A 27,840-nucleotide genomic window follows, 5' to 3' on the forward strand; every position below is an offset into this window, starting at 1 on the left:
TCGATCTCAACGCCTTGCCTGATGTTTACATGTAGGCGGTATACTCCAATATTAATTGCAAACAATATCAACAGCGACTCGAGATCGTTGCCTGTCTTTCACACTTTTACACAAACTCATGAAGGGTTAATAAAAGGATTCGCGTTGCGACATCTATCTCTTTCTTTCGGACAAGCAAATTAAGGGCTGACCCGATGTAAGCTTTCATAACTAATTTCTCTTTGACTGTACAGGGGTATATTGTAATTACCCCACTTGGTCGCCTCCATTGTCTTGTAACAGTGACAAAGAATGTGTTTTCACACGCTAGTTTACATAACTCCTTTGCCTTGTGTCTTTATCAAGGTTATTATCAGTTTGAATAGGTTGTCTTGCCTCACTTAAAAAGGGAGTTGTTCTTCACACTGGTTTTTGCCTAACTTATGCTAACCTACTTTGTACAATTTTGGTTTTAATACATCGCCAAAATTATGACACTAGTGAACATTGTGTATCAAACGTTTTGATACGATTAAATAAATGTGCAGGAAGGATTACGGAATGAGATACTATTTACCCCCCCCCCCCACGCGCCCCCCAAAAAATGCTCTTTTGATTTCCAAATGAATTTGTTTTTAACGCAAAGAAGTCCAAAACCCCTTTCACGACTCAGTCATTGTACAGCATGTTGTAATCGATATTTAAAAAAGTTAATTTTTGTACCCCGCCTTTCAGTGTTTATTGTGGTGCTTGCTTTCATCGGGGACACTGCCTGTTGAGGTTACAATTACGTCGCTAGCCAATCTCCATAGGTTACTGGAATATATCTAAGTACACGTAAAGCTTTGTAAAGTCTCTTTTGTCACACATCATAATTATTGAATTTTGTCTTGAATGAAAAAATACCCTCAAATTAACGTTTTGTGCTTAAACATTTCATAACTTGGACCGAAGTTTGATATACAGTGTACTGTAGCTACAATGGCATTCCTCAAGTTGGGTCTGCTGGGAGAGGGGGGCATTTAAATGGTAAACGAAGAAGTCCACCTGTAAACAGCAGCGGTTTAAATGATCGCTATCTCGGTTCCTTTTTCTTTGACAGCATCATAGAAAATGTTAAGGGAGAAAGTCACACATACCCACGGCGTTGTTTTGTCTTCAGCATTTCCTCCTTCCTGCTTACTGCAATTATTATCGTCAATTAATGAAACCGAGAAAGCAATTAAATGATGGCACATTGAATAAAATCACTAGGTGCATTTCGCTGAGTGTAAACAAGATCTAGCGAAACATTTTATTTCAAAATAAATTTATATGTGATTGTACATCTGTCGTGTGTGTTATTTCAAACAAAACGATATCCCGAAAGACCAACTTTAAAATGTATGTCTATTCAGCAAAATAATGTAATTTAATACAACTATGAGTAATGTATTTAAACTACGGCCGTATATGCGATGGCCATGTGGGATTATAATTGCATACCTTGATGCAAAACAGTCTATCGTTTCTCCCACCGCGAGTCCCTTTAATTAATGTATTGTATTACTCTTTACCCTTTTTATTTGACACTGTCTCTGTTTCTCCCCCTTTTCTTTTCTCTTGTAAGAAGGAGGGCAAATAATTAAGCATTCGAAATATGCATCACCAATCTTCAGAAAAGAATGAGTGAATGAACCATTGGGCTGGCCCACAACGTCCGACACAGGAGAATAAATTAAGTAACAGCTTTCACAGATTTAACTGCATTTAGCTGTATAGCGTCACTATATACATAATCCGCTGCACGCGCGAAGCTGTTGAACAAAAGGATAGTTCTCTATGGAAGACCTTTTGTTTACATAAGTACTCTAAGGGGGCGTGCCTACCCAGGCGACAACAGGATAAGGCTAGTCACTATATTCCGTCAAAATCGTTTAGCGACCCTATCATTATCACACTCCTTCTATTGTATTTTCTGACGTTATAATTGTATCTAATCTTCTTACGTTAGATGGAATAAATGCACACATACATAATCTTATGACTGTATAAGTCTCCCCGATCAATAAGTCGATTTATATTAATATTTTGTGTATCTATCATAAGTCTAACCCAATCTGTGTCATTTTTTGTCATTAGTTTCCTTATCCAAGTTAATATTTAGCTTTTTATAAACGTTTCTATGTCAATCATTCGACAGCCTCCACATTCTATTGGTTGAATAAGCACCTTCCTAGCTATCCTTTCCCTTTTATTGTTCCAAATAAATTTAAAAGCGCGTTTTCCAATCTCTTTCTCGTACCATCGTTTGGTTTAGGTAAGGAAATAAATAAGTGAGTAAATTTGGATAAAAGTAGGGTTTTCACTACTGTAATTTTTCCCAAAGGGATTAAATTTCTCCTATTCCAACACGTTGTTTCCTTTTCAACTTCCAATAATCTATCGAGTAATTAAAGTCTTCAATATTTTCCAAATTTGCATTTTGTTATACCTAAGGCCACAAAATTGCTATTTGTCCACTGCAAATTCTATTCGGGACAAAGAACCACGTCTATATTTCCCTTGTGACGTTATTAAGTGCGGGACTGATTTGAGTGCGGGATGTTGGTGAACGCAAAACGTGCGTGTGAACAGTCTGGACTTTGACAGTGAAAAACTGTATTTAAGACACTGGAGAACGCAACACGTGAGTGTGAATAGTTTGAACTTTGACAGTGCAAAAAACTATTTGAGACGCTGGAGAACGCAACACGTGAGTGTGAACAGTTTGAACTTTGACAGTGCAAAAACTGTATTTTAGGACCTGGACTATTTGAAGCCTAACTTAACTCACTATGAAAGGCAGCAGCACAGAATCTCAGCCTCAAGTGGAAAACGGCGCTTCGATAAAAGGCAGTTGGACAGATATGGACATAGAATATTATTTTCATAGTTGATACACTGTTGTTTGTGTGTTTTTTTTATGTGCGGGCCGTGTTGGACCGTAACATAAATTGGGGGCTCGTCCGGGAGAGATCAAGAACAAAATTAGACTGTGCATATGTTTAGTGAGTTACAAAATAGCAAAATATGGCTGAGCTGAAGGAGTTTTTAATAGCACCTTCCCTCCAGGTGTTGGAGAAATTTAAGAAGCTACAGTAGTAATAAAAATTAAGTTTCCGTTGTACGACGTTTTAAAAACGTCAGAAACGTTTTAATCCTTATCCTATGAATAGAAGGGGGCGGACAAACAATGGAGAGCCGTCTAATCCCTTCAAAATTCGAACGCCAAAACACAATAGTTTAGACGTAATAACACACAATACCTTAGGCGAGTGAACCCCATGACGCCTGTTTCTGTGGTCCAGCGCGAGCGGGACAATCCGCTGTGACCAGGTGTAATTAACAGCAGGATACATCAGCCAGAAGGTGCCTATTGTTTGTTGCGGCGATAAGATTATAGCTTTAAGATGCTAGAACCCATGCTAACGCGTGTCACTCCCGTGGCCACCTATCCTTTTGTTCACTAGCTTGGCACGCGCAGCAGATCATGTATTAATTAAGTGTTGCAAGAAAACTGCTAGTTTAATTTAGTATCAGTTATTTTATTCAATATGAAGTGTTCTGTGGTCAAAAATTGAATTTGATATACATGTATCAGCAACGTACATCAGCATGATCAACAAATCACCCCGTCTCAAAAAGTTTAAAGATGCTCCGTACACAAATTTCCATCATCGCTACCTGTGTAAAAATAGATAACTGTTTAGAAATAACAAAGAAAGAAACATTATTAAAACAATTTTTTCACATTACAAGCTGACGTGTTGCCTCAATTACTACATTAAGTTACATTTTATATAAAATAATAGAGCGAATCCGTAAAAGGATAATAATAGAAAGTCTTAATAAATAAATAAATAAATAAATAAATAAATAAATAAACAGGCCCGCAGCCAGGGGGAGTTCGGGAGGTTCGAAAGACCCCCCTTTTGCTGAAAAAAGTCCACTCTGGGTAAAATTTGACATAATTACATGGGGATTTTCCGGTAAAAGGTCCACTTTGTCAGAAAAGGATCCCCCCCCCCCCCTTTGAAATTGCTGGCTACGGGCTTGATAAATAAATAAATTATTTAAAGAATAAAGTAAATAATAAGATGACATTAAGAATCAAATAAAAAAGAAAGATAGAAATTAGATGGTATAAATCATTAAATAAAAGATAAATTATTTTAAATAATTTCATAAATAAATTTTGATTTAATAATCGCTGTGAAGTCTACCCATTATCAGGGCCACAGATAGATTTTCACTAGTTGCCAGTATAGACAGATATGTATCTGTTTATTTGATGGGACTTTTTTGCACGCGCGTTAGGGGAACGAGCATATAAACTAATTTCTTTTAAGATTAAAGTGAGTGTCCTATCATTTGAAAGCCAACAAAATATTTCATTCCACATTAGATAAATTAGCCTCATAATTGCATTTGTAAATTTATAACCTGGTGTATGTAACTCTTCGCTGTTCAGTAACAGTTATAAAGGAAAGTTAGATTTTGCTTGTATAAAACACTTTTTACTCTGATAAAAATCGACTGCACACGAAGCATAATGATATTAGGCTTTCGATGATGATTGTGCATGAAACATCAAGTCATTTTTCCTTTTCATAATAGTGCTGGGCACCCAGGTGTTGAATCTTTTACTCGACGTGCATCTCCTAATATTGTATAGGCATGATTTCAGGTTGTTCTGGAGCGATGACGATTGCGTTCAAAATGGGTTGTTTGCAGCATAAGTGATGTGAATAAACCTAGCTTACTTATTAACTATTACCAAAGTAAAGCAGGGCTTTAGGTTTATCAGCCTAAGATTTATTCAATATGGGCAGTTAACTTGGACCAGTCTTGTTTCATTAACTTTGCGAATGAAAGTCTCCGTCGTTAACGTAAATTTCCTATATGATTTTACATCACTTATCTGATTTAACAATCTTATTGCTTAGGTTTTGTTTAAGGTTGCATGAGAACAGATAATGATCGCGTTTAACAATAGATTGAGGGCTATAGTAAGTCCTGCCTCTTTGGGCGATGTCTGAGACTGTTAATTCAACGTACATAAACATGTAATGTGACCACAGTGTCAGCCATCCCCCTTGTTGCACGTTGCAAGCGATTTGTCTCATAACTATGACAAGGCGTTCTTTTTTCTCGTTGTTGTTTTAAAACGGACCACTTTGTTAAGGCTAATTGCTTAGCTCATTGCGCATCATATGTACTTAGCTCTTTGTGCGTCATATGTAAACGCTAAGATATGAATGTTAGACCGGGTAGTTGATTGTTTTGCCCGGGCGCCGCACTTATACTTTCTTACTAGAGCGATCTAGAACAAGTCGCTAGTTTGTCCTGTTTGTAACTGTAGCAAAATATGTTCGACATGCCGTTTCTGCACGACAGCCGGAGACACAGTAATTGTATAAGGCATGGTTTAAGCTTGTTCGAGAGATAATAACAGTCGCGTTTAACAAAAGATAGTAAGACCCCCTCCTCTTTAACTGATGTCTTACACTGTTAATATTGACCGCACTTTCATATATTATGTAATACACTGACAGACTTTCCCCTGTTGCACGTTGGCGTTGGATTGTACTTGTGCCTCTGTCAATACACCTCATTTAGTTTAAATATTTTTTCCGCATAAACCTTTGAGGTTTAGAGTTATAAGTTTAGTAGTAGGAATAAGATGGTTGGACAAAAAGCTTCTAGTCAACTGGCTTAGACCTAGGGTGTGATGCTGCTATCATCCGAGGAAACACCTACACTGAATCCTCTTCCTGAAATCCCCCTAGCTGAAACAAAAAATGCCCCTTGAACCGGTCCATTTTTACAGGGTCGAATCATTTTTGATATCATTGAGCGTCTTTAAACGAAAGCTTTTAAATGACAAAAACAGAACCGTGTGGTGATTGTTTATTAAAGCGTAGGTTTATTCATCATGATCTATTTTGTAAACAACACATGCCTAAATTTTACTTGGATTGATCATCGTCACTGTTTGGCTACTCGCCTATAATGCGTGCTGAACGACAGACAACTTATAAATATTATCTGTATTACTGTGTATTTGACCAAGTTAAAATAGAACGGTGTCGGTGATTTAATCCATCGAACATATTAATATTTCTTCTTTTAAAACCAGTGTTAGGTTAACATCAAGTCAATTTAAGTAAAGCTAAGTAAAGCATGTTTCTAGTTCATCCACGCTATATAAATACATGAAGGATAACAAGTCTCTGTAGCCAATTAACTTTCACAATGCCCTGTGCTTTAGAGTCCCATGTTATACAAGCAAATGAGTATGGCCTGAGAGAAATATAAATATGAGGCCGTGTATGAAGATGTTTCAAATAATAAGAATCAAGAATTTAAACATGTTAGGTACATGCACATCATTTAATAAGTCATTTCACAAAAATGGCATCTAATTTTTCAGATAAACCTCCACTTTTATCGATCTCAACGCCTTGTCTGATGTTTACATGTAGGCGGTATACTCCAATATTAATTGCGAACAATATCAACAGCGACTCGAGATCGTTGCCTGTCTTTCACACTTTTACACAAACCCATGAAGGGTTAATAAAAGGATTCGCGTTGCGACATCTATCTCTTTCTTTCGAACAAGCAAATTAAGGGCTGACCCGAAGTAAGCTGGCATAACTAATTTCTCTTTGACTGTACAAGGGTATATTGTAATTACTCCACTTGGTCGCCTCCATTGTCTTGTAACAGTGACAAAGAATGTGTTTTCACACGCTAGTTTACATAACTCCTTTGCCTTGTGTCTTTATCAAGGTTATAATCAGTTTGAATAGGTTGTCTTGCCTCACTTAAAAAGGGAGTTGTTCTTCACACTGGTTTTTGCCTAACTTATGCTAACCTATTTTGTACAAATATGGTTTTAATAAATCGCCAAAATCATGACACTAGTGAACATTGTATATCAAACGTTTTGATACGATTAAATAAATGTGCAAGAAGGATTACGGAATTAGTTACTATTTACCTCCCCCCACGCCCCCCCTCCCCCCCCAAAAAAAAAATGCTCTTTTGATTTCGAAATGAATTTGTTTTTAACGTAAAGAAGTCCAATACCCCTTTCACGACTCAGTCATTGTACAGCATGTTGTAATCGATATTTAAAAAAGTTCATAACTTGGACCGGGGTTTGATATACAGTGTACTGTAGCTACAATGGCATTCCTCAAGTTGGGTCTGCTGGGGGAGGGGGCATTTAAATGATAAACGAAGAAGTCCACCTGTAAACAGCAGCGGTTTAAATGATCGCTATCTCGGTTATTTTTCCTTTGACAGCATCATAGAAAATGTTAAGTGAGAAAGTCACACATACCCACGGCGTTGTTTTGTCTTCAGCATTTCCTCCTTCCTGCTTACTGCAATTATTATCGTCAATTAATTAAACCGAGAAAGCAATTAAATGATGGCACATTGAATATAATCACTATGTGCATTTCGCTGAGTGTAAACACGATCTAGCGAAACATTTTATTTCAGAATAAATTTATATGTGATTTCACCTCTGTCGTTTGTGTTATTTCAAACAAAACGATTTCCTGAAAGACCAACTTTAAAATGTATGTCTATTCAGCAAAATAATGTAATTTAATACAACTATGAGTAATGTATTTAAACTACGGCCGTATATGCGATGGCCATGTGGGATTATAATTGCATACCTTGATGCAAAACAGTCTATCGTTTCTCCTACCGCGAGTCCCTTTAATTAATGTATTATATTACTCTTTACCCTTTTTATTTGACACTGTCTCTGTTTCTCTCCCCTTTTACTTTCTCTTGTAAGAAGGAGGGCAAATAATTAAGCATTCAAAATATGCATCACCAATCTTCAGAAAAGAATGAGTGAATGAACCATTGGGCTGGCCCACAACGTCCGACACAGCAGAATAAATTAAATAACAGCTTTCACAGATTTAACTGCAGTTAGCTGTATAGCGTCACTATATACATAATCCGCTGCACGCGCGAAGCTGTTGAACAAAAGGATAGTTCTCTATGGAAGACCTTTTGTTTATTTAAGTACTCTAAGGGGGCGTGCTTAACCAGGCGACAAGACGATTAGGCTAGTCACTATATTCCGTCAAATTCGTTTAGCGACCCTATCATTATCACACTCCCTCTATTGTATTTTCTGACGTTATAATTGTATCTAATCTTCTTACGTTAGATGGAATAAATGCACACATACATAATCTTATGACTGTAGAATTACTAGAGGTTGCCCGAATGTTGGAGATAGATGTTAAAAGGTCCATGAGGAAGTCCGAAATCACAAAATTAATTGTAGAGTGTTTAGTTGATGAAGGCCTTTTACCTGAAGAAAGTCTTTCCGAATATACTGATACTCTAGATTCATCCATGGCAGCAGAAAAAATTGAGGCAGATAAACAAATTCGTCTTGAGGAAATTCAGTTGGAGAAGGCTAAACTTCAAGCTGCTCAAGCTGAGATCCAGGCTGAGCTTGAAAAGCGTAGAATTGAGGCAAATAAAGAAATTGAAATACAAAAAAATTGAGGCAGATAAACGCTTCAAAGAGCTTGAATCAAAATTCGCCACTGTTGAATCTAAATTTGATTTTAGTAAGAATGTCAGACTGGTACCCCCATTTAATGAAAATGAGGTGGATAAGTACTTTCTTTACTTTGAGAAGGTTGCTGGAAGTCTTGAGTGGCCTGTTAGTAAGTGGGCAGTCCTGTTACAAAGTGTGCTTAAAGGTAAAGCTCAGACAGCATACACTGCACTGTCTGCAGATCAATGCCTAGATTACAACGTGGTGAAGGCAGCTATCCTCAAAGCTTACGAGTTGGTTCCAGAGGCTTACCGTCAAAAGTTTAGGGGTCATAGGAAACAGGATACTCAAACATTTGTTGAGTTTGCACATGAAAGAGAAACGTTGTTTAACAGGTGGTGTAGCTCCAATAAGGTGAATGACTTTGAAAAATTGAGACAAACTATTCTAATTGAGGAGTTTAAGAGGTGTGTTCGTGATGATCTCAAGACTTACTTAAGTGAACACAGGGTTGAAACCTTAAAGGAAGCTGCTGTAATGGCTGATGATTATGTGTTGACACATAAATCAGATTATGGAAAAAAAGGTGTTAACGAGCATAGTGGTTCCAAGAATGCTCCACGGCATGAAAATGGCCCATCAAAGCCATCAGGTCCTGTTCAGTCAAAGCTGTCAGCCTCCGGTCAGTCAAAGCTGACAGGCATTATATGTCATTACTGTAAAAAACCGGGTCATGTTATGTCAGACTGTTACTCCTTAAAAAGGAAGAAGCAAAGGGAACCAAATCCTAATGCATTTGTATCATGTTATAAGCCACATTCCACTGGATCACTTACTCCTGAACATACTGTCTTGAAATCTGAAATTAGGGAGGAGTTTATTCCTTTTGTATCTGAAGGATCTGTTTCATTTTGTGATCAAACCAGCCCTGTTCCCATCAAGATACTGCGTGATACTGGTGCTACTCAGTCTTTATTGTTGGAGGATGTGTTACCGTCTGATTCACATTCTGCCACTGGTGAGTATATGATTGCGCAGGGTATTGAAGGTGGTTTTGTGACAGTTCCTTTACACCATGTTAACCTGAAATCAGATATTGTGTCAGGTTCTGTAGTTGTTGGTGTTATGCCCACTCTGCCGGTCAAAGGTGTTTCTTTATTGTTGGGGAATGATTTGGCAGGGAGCAAAGTTGTCGCGGAACCCATGGTGGTTTCTGAGCCAGTCCCGTTGTCCCAAAGTGACCCTGTGGTTAAAGAGGATCCCAGTGTGTTTCCTTCTTGTGCGGTGACTAGAGCTCTAGCCAAAAAGATGGCTGATGCCCAGAATATCGTTGTTGAGACAGAGGATGACCTTATTGACCTGTCAGCAACATTTTTAAGGTCCCGTGGATGTTCCTTTTAATCATGTCACTGGTTCTGAGGATTCTAGCAAGTCAAAGGCAAAAATGTCCTTTTCTAGAAACCAGCTTGTTTGTGAGCAGGAGAAAGATCCTGAATTATCCTCATGTTTTGATAAAATTCTCTCAGAAGAAGAACTTTCGCAGGTTCCAGTAGGCTACTTTGTTAAGAATGGTGTTTTGATGAGGAAGTGGAGGCCCCCCGAAGTCCCAGCCTCTGAGGATTGGTTAGTTTTGAACCAGATTGTTGTGCCTAGAGTGTATCGGGAGGAAGTGTTGAAGTTGGCGCATGAAGTTCCCATGGGTGGTCACTTAGGGGTGAACAAAACGTGTGATAAAATCATGAGACATTTCTATTGGCCTAGGTTAAGAAAGGACGTATCACAGTTTTGTAAAACCTGTCACAGTTGTCAGATGGTTGGAAAACCCAATCAGAAAATTCCCGTTGCTCCACTCAAGCCCATTAAAGCATTTGAGGAGCCGTTTAGTAGGGTCATTGTGGATTGTGTAGGTCCTCTGCCAAAAACGAAGTCTGGAAATCAGTATTTGTTGACAGTTATGTGCGCATCCACACGTTTTCCCGAAGCAATCCCGCTCAGAAACATTACAGCTCCAAAGATTATCAAGGCTCTCATCAATTTCTTCACATTAGTCGGATTACCTAAAGAAATTCAGTCAGACCAAGGTTCGAATTTTATGTCCGGTCTATTTCAGCAAGTTGTATGTGAATTAGGGGCTAGACAGATTACATCAAGCGCTTACCACCCAGAATCACAAGGGGTGTTAGAAAGATTTCATTCTACATTAAAGAATATGATAAAAACATTTTGCTTCGAAAATGAGAAGGATTGGGATGAAGGGGTCCCTTTGTTGTTGTTTGCAGTCAGAGAGTCTGTACAGGAGTCGTTAGGCTTTAATCCTTTTGAGCTGGTGTTCGGGCATAGTGTTCGAGGACCATTGAAGTTGTTGAAAGAAAAGTGGTTGCAGGAAGATTCAGAGGATGTTAGTTTGTTGGAATATGTGTCCAGGTTCAAGGAGAGACTGCATAGGGCGTGTGAGTTGGCTCATGAGAACCTTAAGTTGTCTCAGGTCAAGATGAAGAGGTTGTATGATAAAGTGGCATGTGATCGCAATTTTTGCCCAGGTGACAAGGTCTTGGTGCTGTTACCTATTCCAGGTAGTCCTTTGCAAGCTAGATACCAGGGTCCTTATGAGATTCTGAAGAGGGTTAATGAGGTTGATTATGTTGTTAAAACCCCTGATCGGCGTAAAGCTACTCAGTTGTGTCACGTGAACATGCTAAAAGCATATCACCAGAGGTCAGATAAAGTTTTGCCTGTAGGTGTTGTATCAGAATCTAGCCCAGGTGTTGAACCAGAAGAAAAGTGCCCTGTGAGACTTTGCAATTCAGATATTTTGGAAAACCTCGATGCAAAGTTAAGTCATCTGTCCCCTCTAGAGTCAAGTGAGCTGAGAACATTGTTGTTGGAGTACCAGAGTGTATTCCCTGATGTGCCTAACAAGACTCACATAGCCGAGCATGATGTTGATGTTGGTGATGCAATGCCTGTAAAGCAACATCCTTATCGTGTAAATCCTCATAAAGCTGAAGCGATGGACAAAGAGGTGTCATACATGTTGGAAAATGGTATTATTGAGGTGAGTCAGAGCAGTTGGGCTTCACCCTGTGTTCTGACACCAAAGTCGGATGGGTCTGTGAGGTTTTGTACGGACTTTCGAAAAGTGAATTCTTTGTCAAAAACTGATTCTTATCCCATACCTAGAATGGCTGATTGCATTGACAAGATCGGTAAAGCAAAGTACATCACAAAATGTGACCTACTGAAAGGATACTGGTGTGTCCCTTTAACAGAAAGGGCAAAAGAAATATCAGCTTTCGTCACCCCAAAGGGTCTATATCAGTACAAGGTCATGCCTTTTGGTATGAAAAATTCACCAGCGACATTTCAACGTATGATGAATGAGTGTTTAGCAGATATTGATGGTGTGGAGGTATACATAGACGATATTGTTGTGTACAGTGACACCTTTGAACAACACCTCCTTTTGCTGGGTAAAGTGCTTCAGAGATTGAAGGAAGCACATTTGACTGTTAATTTGGCAAAAAGTGACTTTTGTCAAGCCAGTGTGGTCTATTTGGGACATGTGGTAGGTCATGGGAAAGTGGCCCCTATTGAGGCAAAAATTCAGGACATAGTGAATTTCCCTATACCTCACAACAAACGCAGTCTGATGCGATTTTTGGGCATGGCTGGTTATTATAGAAAGTTTTGTAGAAACTTTGCTGATATTACCTCACCACTTACAGATTTGTTGAAGAAAAACACTAAGATTGTGTGGTCTGATTCATGCCAAAAAGCTTTTGGTAGGGTCAAATCTTTGCTGTGTGCAAACCCTGTTCTTCAAGCCCCAGACTTCCAGAAACCTTTTACAGACTTGACATTTAATATGGAATATTTTTTTCGAAATAATTTTTTATCAGTTTTTTCCTATTTTGCGGACTGATAAATGAAAATAAGGATTAAAATCGTGTTTTAATAACTTTAAATTATCTATTTGATGTCATTGTGACATCAGTTCATTAATGGAATTCGCCAGAGAAACAAACAAAAACACATTGCCTATTCTATGTCATACGACTCCCATTAAAAGAGATATTTTGGATCTCCATAGTTTCCAAATTATCGTCTATAAAAGGGTAATACGCTCCACAAAAGACCCTCATGTCAGTTGCTAGTCACAGTAATGGTCGTTGTTACGCCTGGCCTCTTCGTGGCTGTTGCCAGCGCTCTCAAGCGGCAAGGCATTTCTTGAGGGTAGGTTTTTAGAGTTCAATCTGGAATAGCATTCTAGGCATCGGTCTGAAATTGTCCAATATGGTCCAGTTTTGTTGTAGGACATGTAGGCAGTTGATTGGTGAGTAATGGTCTACCGAAATATTGTCTATGTGGTTCAAATGTGGCGATTTTGATGACCAGGGTAGCTGCTCATCCCCTTGGTTCTGTAAGTTATCTGCTATTAAAAGTGCTCTGTGTGAACCTGCAACCTCATCGTGCAACCTAGAATTGTTCCTAAGGTGCCCCCTATCAAATGATAGTCAAGTGGTTCCGAGATTATCCCTTTATTTGATCTGGTTCAGGTTTTCGTCGATGACTACTATTGGTGTTTTGGCACCAATGTGGAATCTACTCCAAATACTGACGCTGTCAATCACCCTTGTCACTTTAGACCCGGCATATGCTTCGTCGTAGGCCTCTTCTGAATATCTGTAAACTCTGTTTTGACTAATTGGGCGTTACAGGTGAAATCTGACCTCAATAAAGAAAGCCACGCAGTTTCAGTGTTCTGCCCAGAATCGTTCATGGCCCCCAATTCATTAGAGAAACAGTCGACGATGTTTTGCTGTATACAGTGGGTACCTCGGAGGTCATTAGGTGTTCTTACCTGCTAAAACCAGTATGGTGTTCGCTAAGGGCTTTGAAAAACGCATTTTAGTGGCAATTTACCCCTCGTTCTGAACGGACTAAGTGTTTTTTGTTTAGTTGCAGCAGCGTATCCCGAAAGACAGTGGGTCCTGTACCCTGTAGGTAAAATTTTGATACATTGGGGGTGACCTCTGTGTAGGTACATCAGTCTGGGCATTACTCTATAAAACTGTGGGGACCGTTCCGTTTGGCGCTATGATCTGTCTGGTGATGTCTGTCTTTTTCGCGCCATTCTGCCTTAGATTAACACATTTGTAATGCACTTCTTGACTCATCTTACGCACTGCAAAACTGGCCGCTTGCATGCAAAATTTCAAATTTTTCTATGCAGTAGTTGCTGAAATATGGATACTTTTTTGACAGAACCAAGCTTTGCCTAAGCCAAGCTTTGATCAGCCCAAAGGAACACTACCCAATTAAATCACTGCAAATTACATAGTGTAGCAGCGCAACATGCATGAAAGTCAGTTAATTGGTAGTGACACACATGACTGCATACTTTTACATTCACAAATCTTATATGAAATCGGAGTTTTTTGAAAAAAGAACGTATTTTTACCCAGGTAAACCTTCGAAACTGAAATATTCCATATTAAATGTAAAGTCTGTAGTTTAGCAGTAGATGCAAGTGATGTTGGAGCGGGTGCTGTGTTATTACAGGTAGATGACAATGATATTGAACATCCTGTTTGTTACTTTTCCAAGAAGTTTGATGTTCACCAAAGACATTATTCTACCATTGAAAAGGAAGCCTTAGCTTTAGTTTTAGCTTTACAGCATTTTGAAGTTTATGTTTCTGCATCATGTCAACCAATTGTTGTATATACAGATCATAACCCACTGACTTTTCTTGATAAGTTAAAGAATAAGAACAGAAGATTGTTGAACTGGAGTTTGTTACTGCAAGAGTTTAGTCTGGATGTAAAGCATATCCGTGGTGTTGACAATGTAATTGCAGATGCACTTTCTCGATCATGTAGTTAAGTTTTGTTTAAAAAAAAAAAAAAAAGTTGTCATAGATTCCAACTTTTCCCTTTAAGGAGGGAGGTGTGACGTTATTAAGTGCGGGACTGATTTGAGTGCGGGATGTTGGTGAACGCAAAACGTGCGTGTGAACAGTCTGGACTTTGACAGTGAAAAACTGTATTTAAGACACTGGAGAACGCAACACGTGAGTGTGAATAGTTTGAACTTTGACAGTGCAAAAAACTATTTGAGACGCTGGAGAACGCAACACGTGAGTGTGAACAGTTTGAACTTTGACAGTGCAAAAACTGTATTTTAGGACCTGGACTATTTGAAGCCTAACTTAACTCACTATGAAAGGCAGCAGCACAGAATCTCAGCCTCAAGTGGAAAACGGCGCTTCGATAAAAGGCAGTTGGACAGATATGGACATAGAATATTATTTTCATAGTTGATACACTGTTGTTTGTGTGTTTTTTTTTTATGTGCGGGCCGTGTTGGACCGTAACACCCTTTAGTTTTTCTGTTCTACGTTCCTCTAAGTCTCTTTTATATTGCCCTAATTCATCAATATTTTCATTATTTTGATTTTCCAGTTTACTTATTTTTTCTATTAAATTATCCTCAGCCTTCTCCCTCTCTCTTTTCTTTGCCGATGCATAGGACATAGAATGTCCCCTTATATTTAAAAGAAGTTGCTCAAAAAACCGCTAATCGTCAATAATAAACGATAGTATCTCATCGTCAATATTTGGCACAGCTTCTCTTAAAAAGGGAGTGGCCGCATATTGCATTTTCGTTTTATTAATTACTTTACTTACTAGATCTCTATACTCTTTATCTTTAAGAAGCAGATTATTATGTTTCCAAAAGCCTTTACCGCGTTTGAAAGAAGCGACTTTTACAGTCATTTCTACTATAGCATGGTCTGTTCTATATCCTGGCTTGATTGCAATGTTTTCAATCATATTGAGTAATTCAGATGAATTTAAAAAGAAACCGAGGCTAGCTTTTTTAACTGGATTGCTAGCCCTCCATGTATACCTTTTCGCTTTACCATGTTTTAATCTCCAGGAATCATTTAAGTTGTGTTTAGCTTTTATCCCAAGTACCTTCTCTCTGGCTCTAGGATTATTCACAAACCTATAATTATAACAATCTAATTTTGGCTCCTGTACAAGGTTCCAATCACCTGTAATCAGCAAAAAAAACATAATCTGAGTTAAAGGGACAAAAAATAGGATTTAAAACGCCTTTTTAGTGCATGGATTGCTTCTTTTTTAACTTATCTGAGAACAATTGCTATGGGTAAAGCATAAAATGGCAGGTTAATGGCCTTAATCAATATCGAAAAAAAAAATCATATTCACCGTCCACTTTCGAACCCCGGGCGTCAGCCATCTTGACACAGTTTGAAATAACGCGGCTTCTCGACTCAGATACGAGATGTAAACAATGCAGACAGCATGTCGTTTCGAAAGTGAGCGTGGACGTGAAGGAGAAGAGGAATTGCTCACCGAATCTTTGCAGGTAAGCGAGTTATATTTACCAAAAGTACTTTTAAATGGGAAGATGGAAATCAAAATATCTGGCAGAGGAAGTTAAAAAGCGTAGATAACTGCTAATAATTAACGTTTCCTCGGGTAACGCACTCGCAGCCAAATCACTAGCACTGGGTACGTACTACTAGACTAGTAGTTATATTATGAAGCGAGATAGTGCACTTTACCCCTGAGGTGTATAGGTCTGTAAAGCAGGAGGAATACCCTTTTCTGCTCAATGTGGCCATCTACCAGTACTTACAGACTAACCTCACACCATATTCTCTCAGGGGAATCCCATGAGATATACGATGTAACTCGAGCACTAGTGGGGATAGAGGGTGTTCTTTGTACATCACGTAACTACGTTAGCTTATTTGTAAATTTAATAATATTGTAAATGAATATGATTATAAGGAATAATTTTTTTAGCCTTTCAGAGGAGGAATTGGGTGATACACCCCTTCAAGCACGAGTGAAGAGGTCAGGTATGTTAATAATTTTAGCAGTATAACATGGGCGGATCCAGGATTATTTGAAAGGAGGGGGGGACGGGGGGGGGTCCGCGGATGCAAAGCCGACCCCCCCCCCCCCCTAGTTGGCGTGGGGTTCTGGGCCTGCTTAAAACTTTGGTATTTTAGAGGGCGAACAGTGCCATTTGGAATGGTTTAGCACTATACTGTAGTAAATTACCTAGTCAAAATTCTAATTCCAAGTGGGGAATATAAGTGTGATTTTTTTACATCAGTTCTTTGAAATCATGTGTGATTATGTTATTTCTTCTTGTGGCCTTTATGATTTAATGCAGCTACAGATATTTAAATTTAATTTTTTTTTTTTTTTTTTTGCCATAATCAGACTTGCTTCTTTATTATAAGCTTGTTATCATGTAGTGATCATGCCCTCTAATTTGTTGATTTTTGTTAAAGAATAGTGCTGTTATGATAATATCAATACATTTTTTTCTTTATAACCATTTTATGTAATTTTACTATTACAGTGCCTCAAGTTATATCTGGAAAACTCATACCAGGAAGCACTCCAATCTTACAATACTGCATCACTTCAATGTCGGTGTGACAAGTTGTGGAAAAGACTGCTACAAAAAATTTGCAGCGATGACCACGATCCACCACCTTTTACCAAAACCGAGTGAACAGTTTTATATTATAATGCCCATGTACATGTATTTAAAGTGACAAGACTGAGATCAGCGAGAGCCTCAAGGCCTTTATTTTCTGGGCATCATCAACTCTTCAATAATTTTATAATTTTGTCAAATACATCCAAAGATTCAATTCTAATGCAATTCTTGAAAACTTTTTTAGAATATATTTCAATGTCGAACATGTTTTTCTAAGAACTAGCCCTTTAGTAAATTAACAACATGTACTATCCAACTGTTATTATTAATTAACATATTGTTATGTACAAAGCATAAGCTGCAGTATCAATGTAGCATTAACTGGGTAGAGATTATGAATGAAATAAAAGTTTAAATTTTGAAACATCTTTTAATTATATTTGGCAAAAATAGAAGAATAAAAAAAGTTTGCTACATAAGTTTGGAATTTGGCCAAATCATCTTTATTATTACCTGTCACATGTAATGAATAAGACATACACAGATTTTGGAAGCTAGAATGCATAATTATTTTCATACTTATTAATGCCATCTTCAGAAATAAGCCTTCTATTCAAGCATTCACAAACTTTCACATTGTGCAGTACACATTATAGTATGATAACATTTTTGAGAGAGACTTATTAATAGCCAGGCTATCATGTTAAGAGTCTGATGTACATGCAGACCCATGAGGATTGCAGATCAACAAATTATCCCCCTCTCTGTCAGCGTATTGACTCATGTGAGCTGACACAAAAGTCTACATGCAAAGGGATGTGTCATAAGAAAGGACCAACCCAACTTACACAAACATAAATTGTTTCATCGGTAAGATATTCACACATACTTTTCCAAGATGTGCAGGGAATAAATAGAAAGGTATAAATATTTCTTTAAAAAATACAGGCATGGCTTCCCTGCATGAATTCTAAATATTGGCTGAGTGGAGAATTGAATACAGGCACAAGTGTTCACTCAAACCATTTTTGTAGGTCTTAAAAGAAATGACATGCAGTCATTTGCCAAATACAGAATTTTATGCTGTAACAAAGTCACAAAACTGCAACTGGTGATCTTACAAAATCTAACAACACACTGGTTTAAAATCAAGTAGAAATCACAATATGCCACCAGTACCATATTCCATAATACATTTGATGTCATTTAGATTTAAGAAGTAAATGCTGGACCAAAATGGTTTATTCTCAATATCAGGCATATGACTTAGGTTTGGGAGGAAAGACCACATTGACTTCCAATCTGTCTGCATTATAGCATAAATGCCAGTGCTAGATGGTTTGAAGTCAACAGATTATGCTTTTGTCACAGTGGCAAGATGAGTTCACTGAATATATCCTGTAAGCAGCACTTGAAAGTCAGGAAAAGTCTCTCACTATCCAACTCGTCCCCGCTTTGGACCCTCAAGAAAGGTCCCTCTTTTTTTGGTGGAGAGCCATGGAGTTCCTCTTCCATGTAAAAAACTCTTCTTCAGGACATCATACTGGCAGTTGCTCATAACCTTAAGGTCTAAAAAAGCAAATCAAAATAATAATAATTTATTAAGATTGCAACCCAGTGGGTTGAAGTTGTACATAGTGTTAAGAAAATTATAATGAAAATAAAGTGAATATTTGCTTGAATAAAACTGAGTTAAAAGACTGCTAATTGAACTTTAAAATTATTGTACTTAGGATAAAAGACAACATAATACTATTGGAAATTTAAAAGTGCATACGGAATAAAAGAGCATCAGAATCTGTCGGTCTTAAATTGTGGCACTTTGTTACTATTGTTTGATCTTAAAAGACGATTGGATTGATCAATAAAGATGTGATTCAGTTTGTCAGAGGATTCAGTTATTTTGTAAAAGAAAGTTTTGCACAGATCTCTTCGTTTATCTAAAGTATACATATTTGCCAGGTTCAGGGTTTCATCATAGTGTAGGTCAGGGAAAATAATCTTCAAAGCACGAGTTTGGTCAGCCTCTTAGAGTTTGCATTGCTCTATAGTTAGTCCTGGATGCCACACAGGGCAGACATATTCTAGAATTGAGTGCACAATACTTTGGTAAAGCTTAGCTCGTTTCAGTTGACGGGGAAAATAGTCTTGCATTATGTTTACATTATGTGTCGCCAATTTGGAAAAAAAATTGATAAAAGAGAAATCATGCACCTATAATGCCTAATATATGAGGAGTGAATATCAGCTTATTAAAATTCTGCTTACTCTAAAGACATGTTTTAGTCCCATGTTGGATCATCAGGATCCTTTAATTCCCTCTTCTTCAGCATCATCCTCCTCCTCCATCTGCACTTCTTCCAGTTCAGGCATACCATAGGAAAAAGTTACCTTGATACTGCAACCAAAAAAAAAAAGCAACAGTACATAAAATAAGATAATCAAGTTTGAGAAAAATCATGTAAAAACATAACTGAAATAAGTATAAATGCCATTTTTCTCAATATAATCACCTTAAATTATCTACACTGTCATCTTCAACTGCACTAGTATTAACTACAACTTAATTTTGAAGTTTCTTGATCACTTCATATTGGTTTAATCTCCGAAATACTGGTTGAACTCTAAAGTTAAAATTGTATGATCTAAATTATTACTCTGGACTATTTAATACATTAGAGTGACCAAACATAAACATGCAATATCCCCTTTCTGATTTATTTATTTTTAATGTAAAAAGGAGACAAATTGTCTTTAAAATACTACTCAAAGATATTTTCAATTATAGTTAACATGCCATTTAACACTGAGTTAAACTTAGATACAATAACAGCTTCTGCACATTCATTTTGGGATTTAGATGCCTAAAGAAATAGCATCTTGGTCATATGTCTTAATTACTGTGGTATGCCTAGATGTTAGAGGCACAAGAAATGTGCCCTCGGTAAGTCAAAAATTCGCCCGGTCATTGTAATGTACATGTAATGAGACTATAGTATCTCCCACCATGTCCGTTTCTATTTAAACTTTCTTTGCTCTATAAACTAACCCAAACCCTGTCAGAGTCGACATATGAGCAACACTTGCAATTTCTGTCATCGATACCACTCATATTAGTTACAATTTCATGGCATATTTTGACAGACGAGCCTGACAATCGTTAAGAAATACAACGAACACAAGTAAATAAACATAAATCTCTGTGCTTAATAAATATTTTCACTGGTGTCTTATCTCAAACATTATTGTAAATGGTACTCACAAATCCAGTAAATACTTCGCGGCCAGGCCAGGCGATTCTTCGTATCCGCATGGCCACCCAAGCAGGTTTTCATCTGCCTTCTTCCTCGCCGGTGTTTATTGTTTGCCTGTCGTTCATTTGCTGATACACTGTTTTACGCATGTTTTTTCTGGTGCTGATTTTTGTGAAGGCTGTTTCTTTTTTTCTTTTTGTTATCTGTCTTCGCTTCTTAGAAGGACTCCCAGCATAATTGAGCCTCCTGTGCCATGTTGGCTTTTCCCGGCAGCTTGAACTGGTTGTAACTAGGTCGCAATACGAGAATCTCGCGATATCCGGAAGTCTAGAGAGCTCAATAATGAAAATGGAGGTGGTTGTTGGTAAACCTCCGCTTAAGCGGAGGTTTTCTTTTTATTGTATTTTCCAAAAATGTTACAGAGCGATGGCGAGTGCCGGGAATGATAGATTAAAGGTTGGTAAATCGCGGAAAAGTACTGTTAACCTCGGGATAAATCGGGATAAATCAATTTTGGCGCGAAAATCCTCTTTTGTGTCCTTTTAATTATACACTGATCAATATACTCATAAAATCCTGGCGTGTCCTTGTTTGGACCATATATATTGATTAGCAGCAAATTAAATTTCTCAAACAGTAAAATTTCTAAAATAAGAATATTTCCAATAGCATCACATTTACTTGTTAACACTTTATACTCAAAAGTATTAATAAACAATATCGCCACGCCTCGAGCATTTGATCTGATTCAAGTTTAATTTGAACTACACTACCCTGAGTGTCAGGGCACAGTAAAGCTATTCAAATAGCTTTACTGGCCCTGGGGAACAGAGACAATGTTCGGTATCCGTCATCCAAAAAGAACTGCTCCGCAGTGAATCTGCAGTTGAATGTCATTAGTCCAAAATGAAACATAAAACAGATTTGATTTTGCTTTATTTAATTTTATTTACTGTGTTTAAGATGTAAATTGAAAAATAAACAATGAATTTTAAAATAAAAAGATGTATCCCAATTTTTTTTTTTTTTTTTTTTTTGCTTAACAAAAGCATTTGCTATTTCAATTTCAGTGTCTCTGCCCTTTCACTCAGCACCTCTGTGCGCACTACTGGGTTCTTCTCTCGTGCAGCAATGTCGATGGCCAGTCAATTCAACGTTGATATAACGGGAATGTTGACGGGTTGAAGTGTTCTTAAGTCTTGCTTTCAAACATCCAAGCAACCGTGAAATACAGACTCCATTAAGATCTCCTGCCAAGGTCCTGCATGTCTCAAACTTCCAACACGTGATCCTGCCTGTCTCTAACATTCAAAATGTCTGCCCAACCCAGCATGGTAAAAGGTAGCAGGCCACGTGACAATATCTTACCTATGCTAATCATGTGTGGATGGACTAATATTGTGCTAGTTGCGCTGCTGGCGCACTTTTTGCACCTACACGTTGATTGTTGAATGATGTATGCTATTAGATGATTGCAATTGTTTCGTGAGTGAAAACTGAAAATGTTTTAATCGCTGGTTTCATTATTAGCAATTGTACAAAAGTGAAGTGTATCATTCCTTTCTTTTTGTAGAGTAAGTTCATCAAGTGGAACAACATATTCTTGAGGACTCCTTGTGTCAAATTTTACACTCATAGCTTATCGTATTTCACGTTTCTTCTGATCCTGACGATGTACTTTTTGCCCGATGACAAAGCTAACGTCGCTCATGCCACAGATTTCCGATGGTCCGAGTATGCAATATTTATCTACGTGATAGGTAAGACACAACTACATTGAAAGTAATGCCAACCCCATGCTATTAATATGACAGTACGCACCAGATTTATCTGCGATAAAATTAAATAGGTACAGTTTCTCGGAGGCAAATTTTTGATCAACAAATCCCTGTAATTACACTGTGTACTAAAATATCAATTGTTTTCAACTGTTATCGTGAGTAACTGTTGAAAAAGAAATTTATATTTCATATTTAGCAATGCTCGCTTACTAGACCGATGTCTATATTGGATTGCTTTATTGCTAATATATATATATATATATATATATATATATATATATATATATATATATATATATATATATATATATTTCATGTTTTATTTAATCTTATAGGTTATTTTTGGGCTGAGGTTAAGCAGTTGTGTCGACAGGGAACGCGCTACTTCCAGAACGCCTTCAACATCCTGGATATCCTTTTGGTTATATTGTATTGTGCCTCGTTTGTCAGTCGTATAGTCTCGATTGTCAAGACAAGACAAGCCGCATTAGGAGTAAACCAAAATACAACAGAGGCGTACACGTATTATTACCAGATGGGTTGGTGTAGATTGTTTAATTGAACTATGCATAATTAAAATTGTGTAAGTTATGACAAATGTTTTAGTTTTCCTAATAGTGTTAGTATGTGTTTCTTATCCTCTTTTTTAAAAACTTAGTTGATTGTCCATTAGATCTTAATTAAGTTTTTGATAAATGATTGTCCGTGTGTACCATTCTTACTCTTTTTGCATTTTAGGTCGATTTGAATGGGAACGAAATGATCCAGAAATTATATCAGATGCCCTGTTTGCGTTGGCGAACATCATTAGTTTTTCTAGACTGGTGTATATTTTACCGACTTTCGAGTCTGTCGGTCCACTTCTAGTTGTTTTGGGTAAGCGCGCATATGATTATTAAGGCAATTATGCCTTTGTCACGAATAAACCTACATACATTAATAAGGATTCGTTAGTCAGTAAGGTTAATTAGTCAAGGTTTTGGCAAAATAGTATGTCACTCTTTCCTTCAATTAGCGACAGTAGTTGCGATGTCAATCTTAGAATGGTAGATGCCTTTTGTTTGTATTAATCTTTTTCATTGTAAGTAATTGACTCATGTTTTTTTTTTTTTAATTACACGTGTCTTGTCAACTATTAGGCAAGATGATCACAGATGTCTTTCGCTTTGCTGCCTTGCTGCTGATTGTGTTCATAGCCTTCACGGTTGGACTGCACAATCACTACCATTTCTATGAGGGTCAAACACTCCCTGATGGGTCGGAGACTAATTCTGCATTCCACGGGTAATTATTTATAGTCCCCATGCTATGAAAACAGGTTCTAGTATGTTTATTGTAAAAATTGGAATTTTAATTTACTTCCATTATTCTATTTTAAAGGGATAATAATTCTTCGTTTCGGCAAAAAATGAATTATTTCCCTGGAGTAAACAACAATTTTCACATACTTACCAATGGTTAATGAATCCATTTTTACATTCAAAGTTAATCCCTGTTTTTTTTTCCTAAGAAAGTTTTTTTTGTTAAAATCTCTTAAGAGGCTTTAACAGAGAATAGCCATCAATGGAGGTCACGTGGTCTAAAGACAATCTGAGATATCAGAATAATAGCTATAAGTTTATGTTGTAAACAGAATTTATCATATTTCTATGAGTTATTCACAATGTTTTTATTGTAAAATATAGATCTCATACTAAGAGTTATTTTCCCTTTAACGACAAATAATATTTTACAATTTGACTTAATGAACCGTTTGAAGTCGAGCACGTCTGTGTACATTTATTTCGTTTTTTTTTTTTTTTTTTTTTTTTTTTTTTGTATGCAGCGAAACGTCCTATTGTGTTTGCTTATATGCTAACATAATGTCCCGCACATTCGTATTTTTGCAGGTTTTTCAACACATTTCGCACACTGATGTGGTCCATCTTTGGCTTGGGGGACCCCAGTTCCGTAGAAATCCACATGAAGCACGCGTTTGTAGAGATAGTGGGAATCATTATGGTGGCTACATTCCATATTGTCATCGTTATAATGTTGATCAATATGCTCATTGCTATGATGACAATCTCTTTTGAAGCTATTCATGTAAGTATGAGATGTTGAATAGAATCATTAATGTTTAATGTATTTTGTCTAATAACTTTAAAATAATAATAATAATAATAATAATAATAATAATAATAATAATAATAATAATAAAAGAAACGGAGCAGTATTATGCATGCACGGTATATAATCTATGTGATTAAAATTATGGCCAAAGAAGTACGATCAATTATTTTTGTACAACAGCTTCATGCACCAAACATGCTGTAATTCCTTAATTCAAAATATTTACAGAACGACGCAGACATCGAATGGAAGGCCGCGAGGACAAGGTTATGGTTAGGATATATAGGGGAAGGATCTACTCTCCCCATCCCATTTAACTTAATACCCAGCCCCAAATGGTTGTTTTATCTCTTCGCCTGCAAGAAATGCGAGGCACCTAGTGAAAAGGTGTGTCACGTCTTTAATGATAAAAATAATAAATAATTAAAATGATAAATTTTTATAAGTCATAAAATGAGAAATTGTATTTTTTTTTCAAATAAATTTTGGAAGTGGATTTTACTGTCGTATCAAGGTAATATTGAAAAAATGTCTGTAGGTAACATTAAACCCCAGAGCATAGAATTTTATTGTGCTTTCAATAAGGATAAATTGTAGCTTGAATAGTATAGCTTATATAGTTTAAATAGAATAGCAAACTGTGGGGGTTTGGGGAAAATAAACTGAAATTGTAGTCAATGAACTGTGACTGTTGAAACTGTTATTTATCTTCAACATTTCGATTCTAAAGAAGTGAATAACTTAATATAGTATTATGAAATGGAATGTATTATTCCAACCATAATCAACAGTGACAGGCCTTTTCTAAATTACATAAAAGCTATATTAAAACTTACTTAAAACAACATGGAACGACATTTTGGAGGTGGATTGATTTGATAGATGAGCCCATTTTCGAATTTTAAGTAATCCAGGCTTTTCTGGCTTCAGAAAGAAATAGAGAAAAGCAACGAGGATTATGAAGGCATCATGGAAACTCTTAAAGAAAGGTTCAAAAAGAAAGCTGAAGAGGAGCAGAAAAAACATGGCTTGACATCCACCCGGACGGCGGGACCTACAGGTACTTGTAAAAAATTTAATATAAAAAAGGTCTCTATCTGCATGACATCAGCAGTTGAGACGTCCATATGACTGCGTGTACGTGTGCTCCCTACTCTCCCCTTCTCTCTCCTCCTCTGTGCGTTTGTGAGATAGAAAGGGAGAAACAGGGAGAAAGTGCGTGAAACATGAGATGAGACACGTTTGTTTGCCAGTCAACATGCGTGTTTGAGCCGGATGGAATATATAGGCAGTGAGCATCGTAGTAGTAGAAGTTCCTGCATAAACGCACCCTTCAAGGATTTTTTTATAAAAGAACTACAATACTAAATTGGTGCTTTTGATCCGTTGATTTTTCTTCCAGCCAAAGGGACAGCGGGATGATGAAGACATCAGCAAATGGAACGTCGGGATGGTGAAGACATGAACCAGTGAAACAGCGGTTGATGACTGCATCACATTCTTTATTGCCATTGCTTAAGCGCGTTTACGTATTATTCGTACATAACGATCCATTTTAGTTTACATACAATTAATTTGTTTCTACCGGTATAAATGTGGTCCCTCTAAAAGATAATTATAACTGTAGTGATATAATCCTGCATTGTTCGTATTAACACGCATTCGTCGTGCATTTACTTCATTGCCTGGTTTATACCTTAGTGTATATAATGAGTATAGAGTAGTCACAGTATTAGCATTAGAACATATCTGCTTTTTATATAAAAGTAAAAAAAAGAAAAAAAAAAGCTCAGTCACTGAAAGTAAAGCTTTTGTATGCGGAATTTTCCTAACCGGTTTTTAATTACACTTTTTAATATAGTGAACATGTATAGCTACTTTCTATACAACCGTTTCGTCTCATTTTTTTTCAATGTTTTTAGCGGGTGAACATGTGTAGGGTGTGTATGTTTTGATTGAGATGTTAAGGGGTTCAAAGTGTTTAGCTGCCTAACATGTTTTGCACCGGGGGCTCTGCATGGATCCGTGGGAAATATGAAAAAAAAGTAACTACATCAAGTCTGCAATATATATATATGCAATATATATATATATATATATATATATATATATATATATATATATATATATATATATATACAGACTTGACATTTAATATGGAATATTTCAGTTTCGAAGGTATACCTAGGTAAAAATACGTTCTTTTTTCAAAAAACTCCTATCTCATATAAGATTTGTGAATGTAAAAGTGTGCAGTCAGGTGTGTCACTACCAATTAACTGACTTTCATGCCTGTTGCGCTGCTACATTATGTAATTTGCAGTGATTTAATTGGGTAGTGTTCCTTTGGGCTGATCAAAGCTTGGCTTAGGCAAAGCTTGGTTCTGTCAAAAAAGTATCCATTTTTCGGCAACTATTGCATAGAAGAATTCGAAATTTTGCATGCAAGCCGTCAGTTTTGCAGTGCGTACGATGAGTCAAGTAGTGCATTACAAATTTGTTAATCTAAGGCAGAATGGCGCGAAAAAGACAGACATAACCAGACAGATCATAGCGCCAAACGGAACGGTCCCCACAGTTTTATAGAGTAATGCCCAGCCTGATGTACCTACACAGAGGTCACCCCCAAAGTATCAAAATTTTACCTACAGGGTACAGGACCCACTGTCTTTCGGGATACGCTGCTGCAACTAAACAAAAAACACAGTCCGTTCAGAACGAGGGGTAAATTGCCACTAAAATGCGTTTTTCAAAGCCCTTAGCGAACACCAAACTGGTTTTAGCAGGTAAGAACACCAAATGACCTCCGAGGTACCCACTGTATACAGCAAAACATCGTCGTCTGTTTCTCTAATGAATTGGGGGCCATGAACGATTCTGGGTAGAACACTGAAACTGCGTGGCTTTCTTTATTGAGGTCAGATTTCACCTGTACCGCCCAATTAGTCAAAACAGAGTTTACAGATATTCAGAAGAGGCCTACGACGAAGCATATGCCGGGTCTAAAGTGACAAGGGTGATTGACAGCGTCAGTATTTGGAGTAGATTCCACATTGGTGCCAAAACACCAGTGGTAGTCATCGACGAAAACCTGAACCAGATCAAATAAAGGAATAATCTCGGAACCACTTGACTATCATTTGATAGGGAGCACCTTAGGAACAATTCTAAGTTGCACGATGAGGTTGCAGGTTCACACAGAGCACTTTTAATAGCAGATAACTTACAGAACCAAGGGAATGAGCAGCTGCCCTGGTCATCAAAATCGCCACATTTGAGCCACATAGACAATATTTCGGTAGACCATTACTCACCAATCAACTGCCTACATGTCCTACAACAAAACTGGACCAGATTGGACAATTTTAGACCGATGCCTGGAATGCTATTCCAGATTGAACTCTAAAAACCTACCCCCAAGAAATGCCTTGCCGCTTGAGAGCGCTGGCAACAGCCACGAAGAGGCCAGGAGTAACAACGACCATTACTGTGACTAGCAACTGACATGAGGGTCTTTTGTGGAGCGTATTACCCTTTTACAGACAATAATTTGGAAAATATGGAGATCCAAAATATATATTTTAATGGGAGTCGTATGACATAGAATAGGCAATGTGTTTTTGTTTGCTTCTCTGGCGAATTCCATTAATGA

General features: G+C 37.3%; 2 protein-coding genes and 2 long non-coding RNA genes across 5 annotated transcripts; 3 read left to right on the forward strand and 1 right to left on the reverse strand.

Annotated features, from left to right (window-relative positions):
- The first annotated feature begins 9,992 nt into the window (after positions 1-9,992).
- Positions 9,993-12,282, forward strand: LOC147760407 (uncharacterized). The gene is made up of 2 exons (XM_087018766.1): positions 9,993-12,113; positions 12,274-12,282. Exons 1-2 carry the CDS (start codon positions 9,993-9,995, stop codon positions 12,280-12,282), a joined length of 2,130 nt encoding a protein of 709 aa, XP_086874892.1.
- A 1,789-nt stretch (positions 12,283-14,071) lies between these two features.
- Positions 14,072-17,465, forward strand: LOC147760408 (uncharacterized). 2 transcript variants are annotated; one of them, XR_015330920.1, is made up of 4 exons: positions 14,072-14,687; positions 14,736-15,946; positions 16,390-16,445; positions 16,958-17,465. It is a non-coding gene; the product is annotated as an uncharacterized LOC147760408 (long non-coding RNA). The 2 variants fall into 2 exon arrangements; XR_015330919.1 differs by having other exon boundaries at positions 14,072-14,621.
- Positions 17,466-18,051: 586 nt separating this feature from the next.
- LOC147760409 (uncharacterized) lies at positions 18,052-20,447 on the reverse strand. Its single transcript, XR_015330869.1, has 3 exons — positions 20,304-20,447; positions 19,310-19,439; positions 18,052-18,610 (listed from the first exon to the last, which is right to left on the reverse strand). It is a non-coding gene; the product is annotated as an uncharacterized LOC147760409 (long non-coding RNA).
- Positions 20,448-20,838: 391 nt separating this feature from the next.
- Positions 20,839-26,239, forward strand: LOC112042703 (short transient receptor potential channel 6-like). Its single transcript, XM_086994446.1, has 8 exons — positions 20,839-22,055; positions 22,412-22,615; positions 22,815-22,952; positions 23,216-23,360; positions 23,966-24,161; positions 24,417-24,575; positions 25,119-25,248; positions 25,591-26,239. The coding sequence occupies exons 1-8, from the start codon at positions 21,968-21,970 to the stop codon at positions 25,608-25,610; spliced, it is 1,080 nt and encodes a 359-aa protein (XP_086850572.1). The 5' UTR covers positions 20,839-21,967; the 3' UTR covers positions 25,611-26,239.
- Positions 26,240-27,840: the final 1,601 nt, after the last annotated feature.

The sequence above is a fragment of the Lingula anatina genome, chromosome 8, assembly GCF_051362555.1.
Source record: "Lingula anatina isolate TDL-2025a chromosome 8, LinAna3.0, whole genome shotgun sequence".
Lineage (NCBI taxonomy): Eukaryota > Metazoa > Brachiopoda > Lingulata > Lingulida > Lingulidae > Lingula > Lingula anatina.

What these genes read in the sequence shown, in the direction of transcription:
- LOC147760407 (XM_087018766.1), top strand. Translation starts at nt 9,993, where the DNA reads ATGTCCTTTTCTAGAAACCAGCTTGTTTGTGAGCAGGAGAAAGATCCT.
- LOC112042703 (XM_086994446.1), top strand. Translation starts at nt 21,968, where the DNA reads ATGTACTTTTTGCCCGATGACAAAGCTAACGTCGCTCATGCCACAGAT. An exon ending in AATATTTATCTACGTGATAG is followed by an intron (nt 22,056 to 22,411) that starts GTAAGACACAAC and finishes TTAATCTTATAG; the next exon opens with GTTATTTTTGGGCTGAGGTT. An exon ending in GCGAGGCACCTAGTGAAAAG is followed by an intron (nt 24,576 to 25,118) that starts GTGTGTCACGTC and finishes TTCTGGCTTCAG; the next exon opens with AAAGAAATAGAGAAAAGCAA.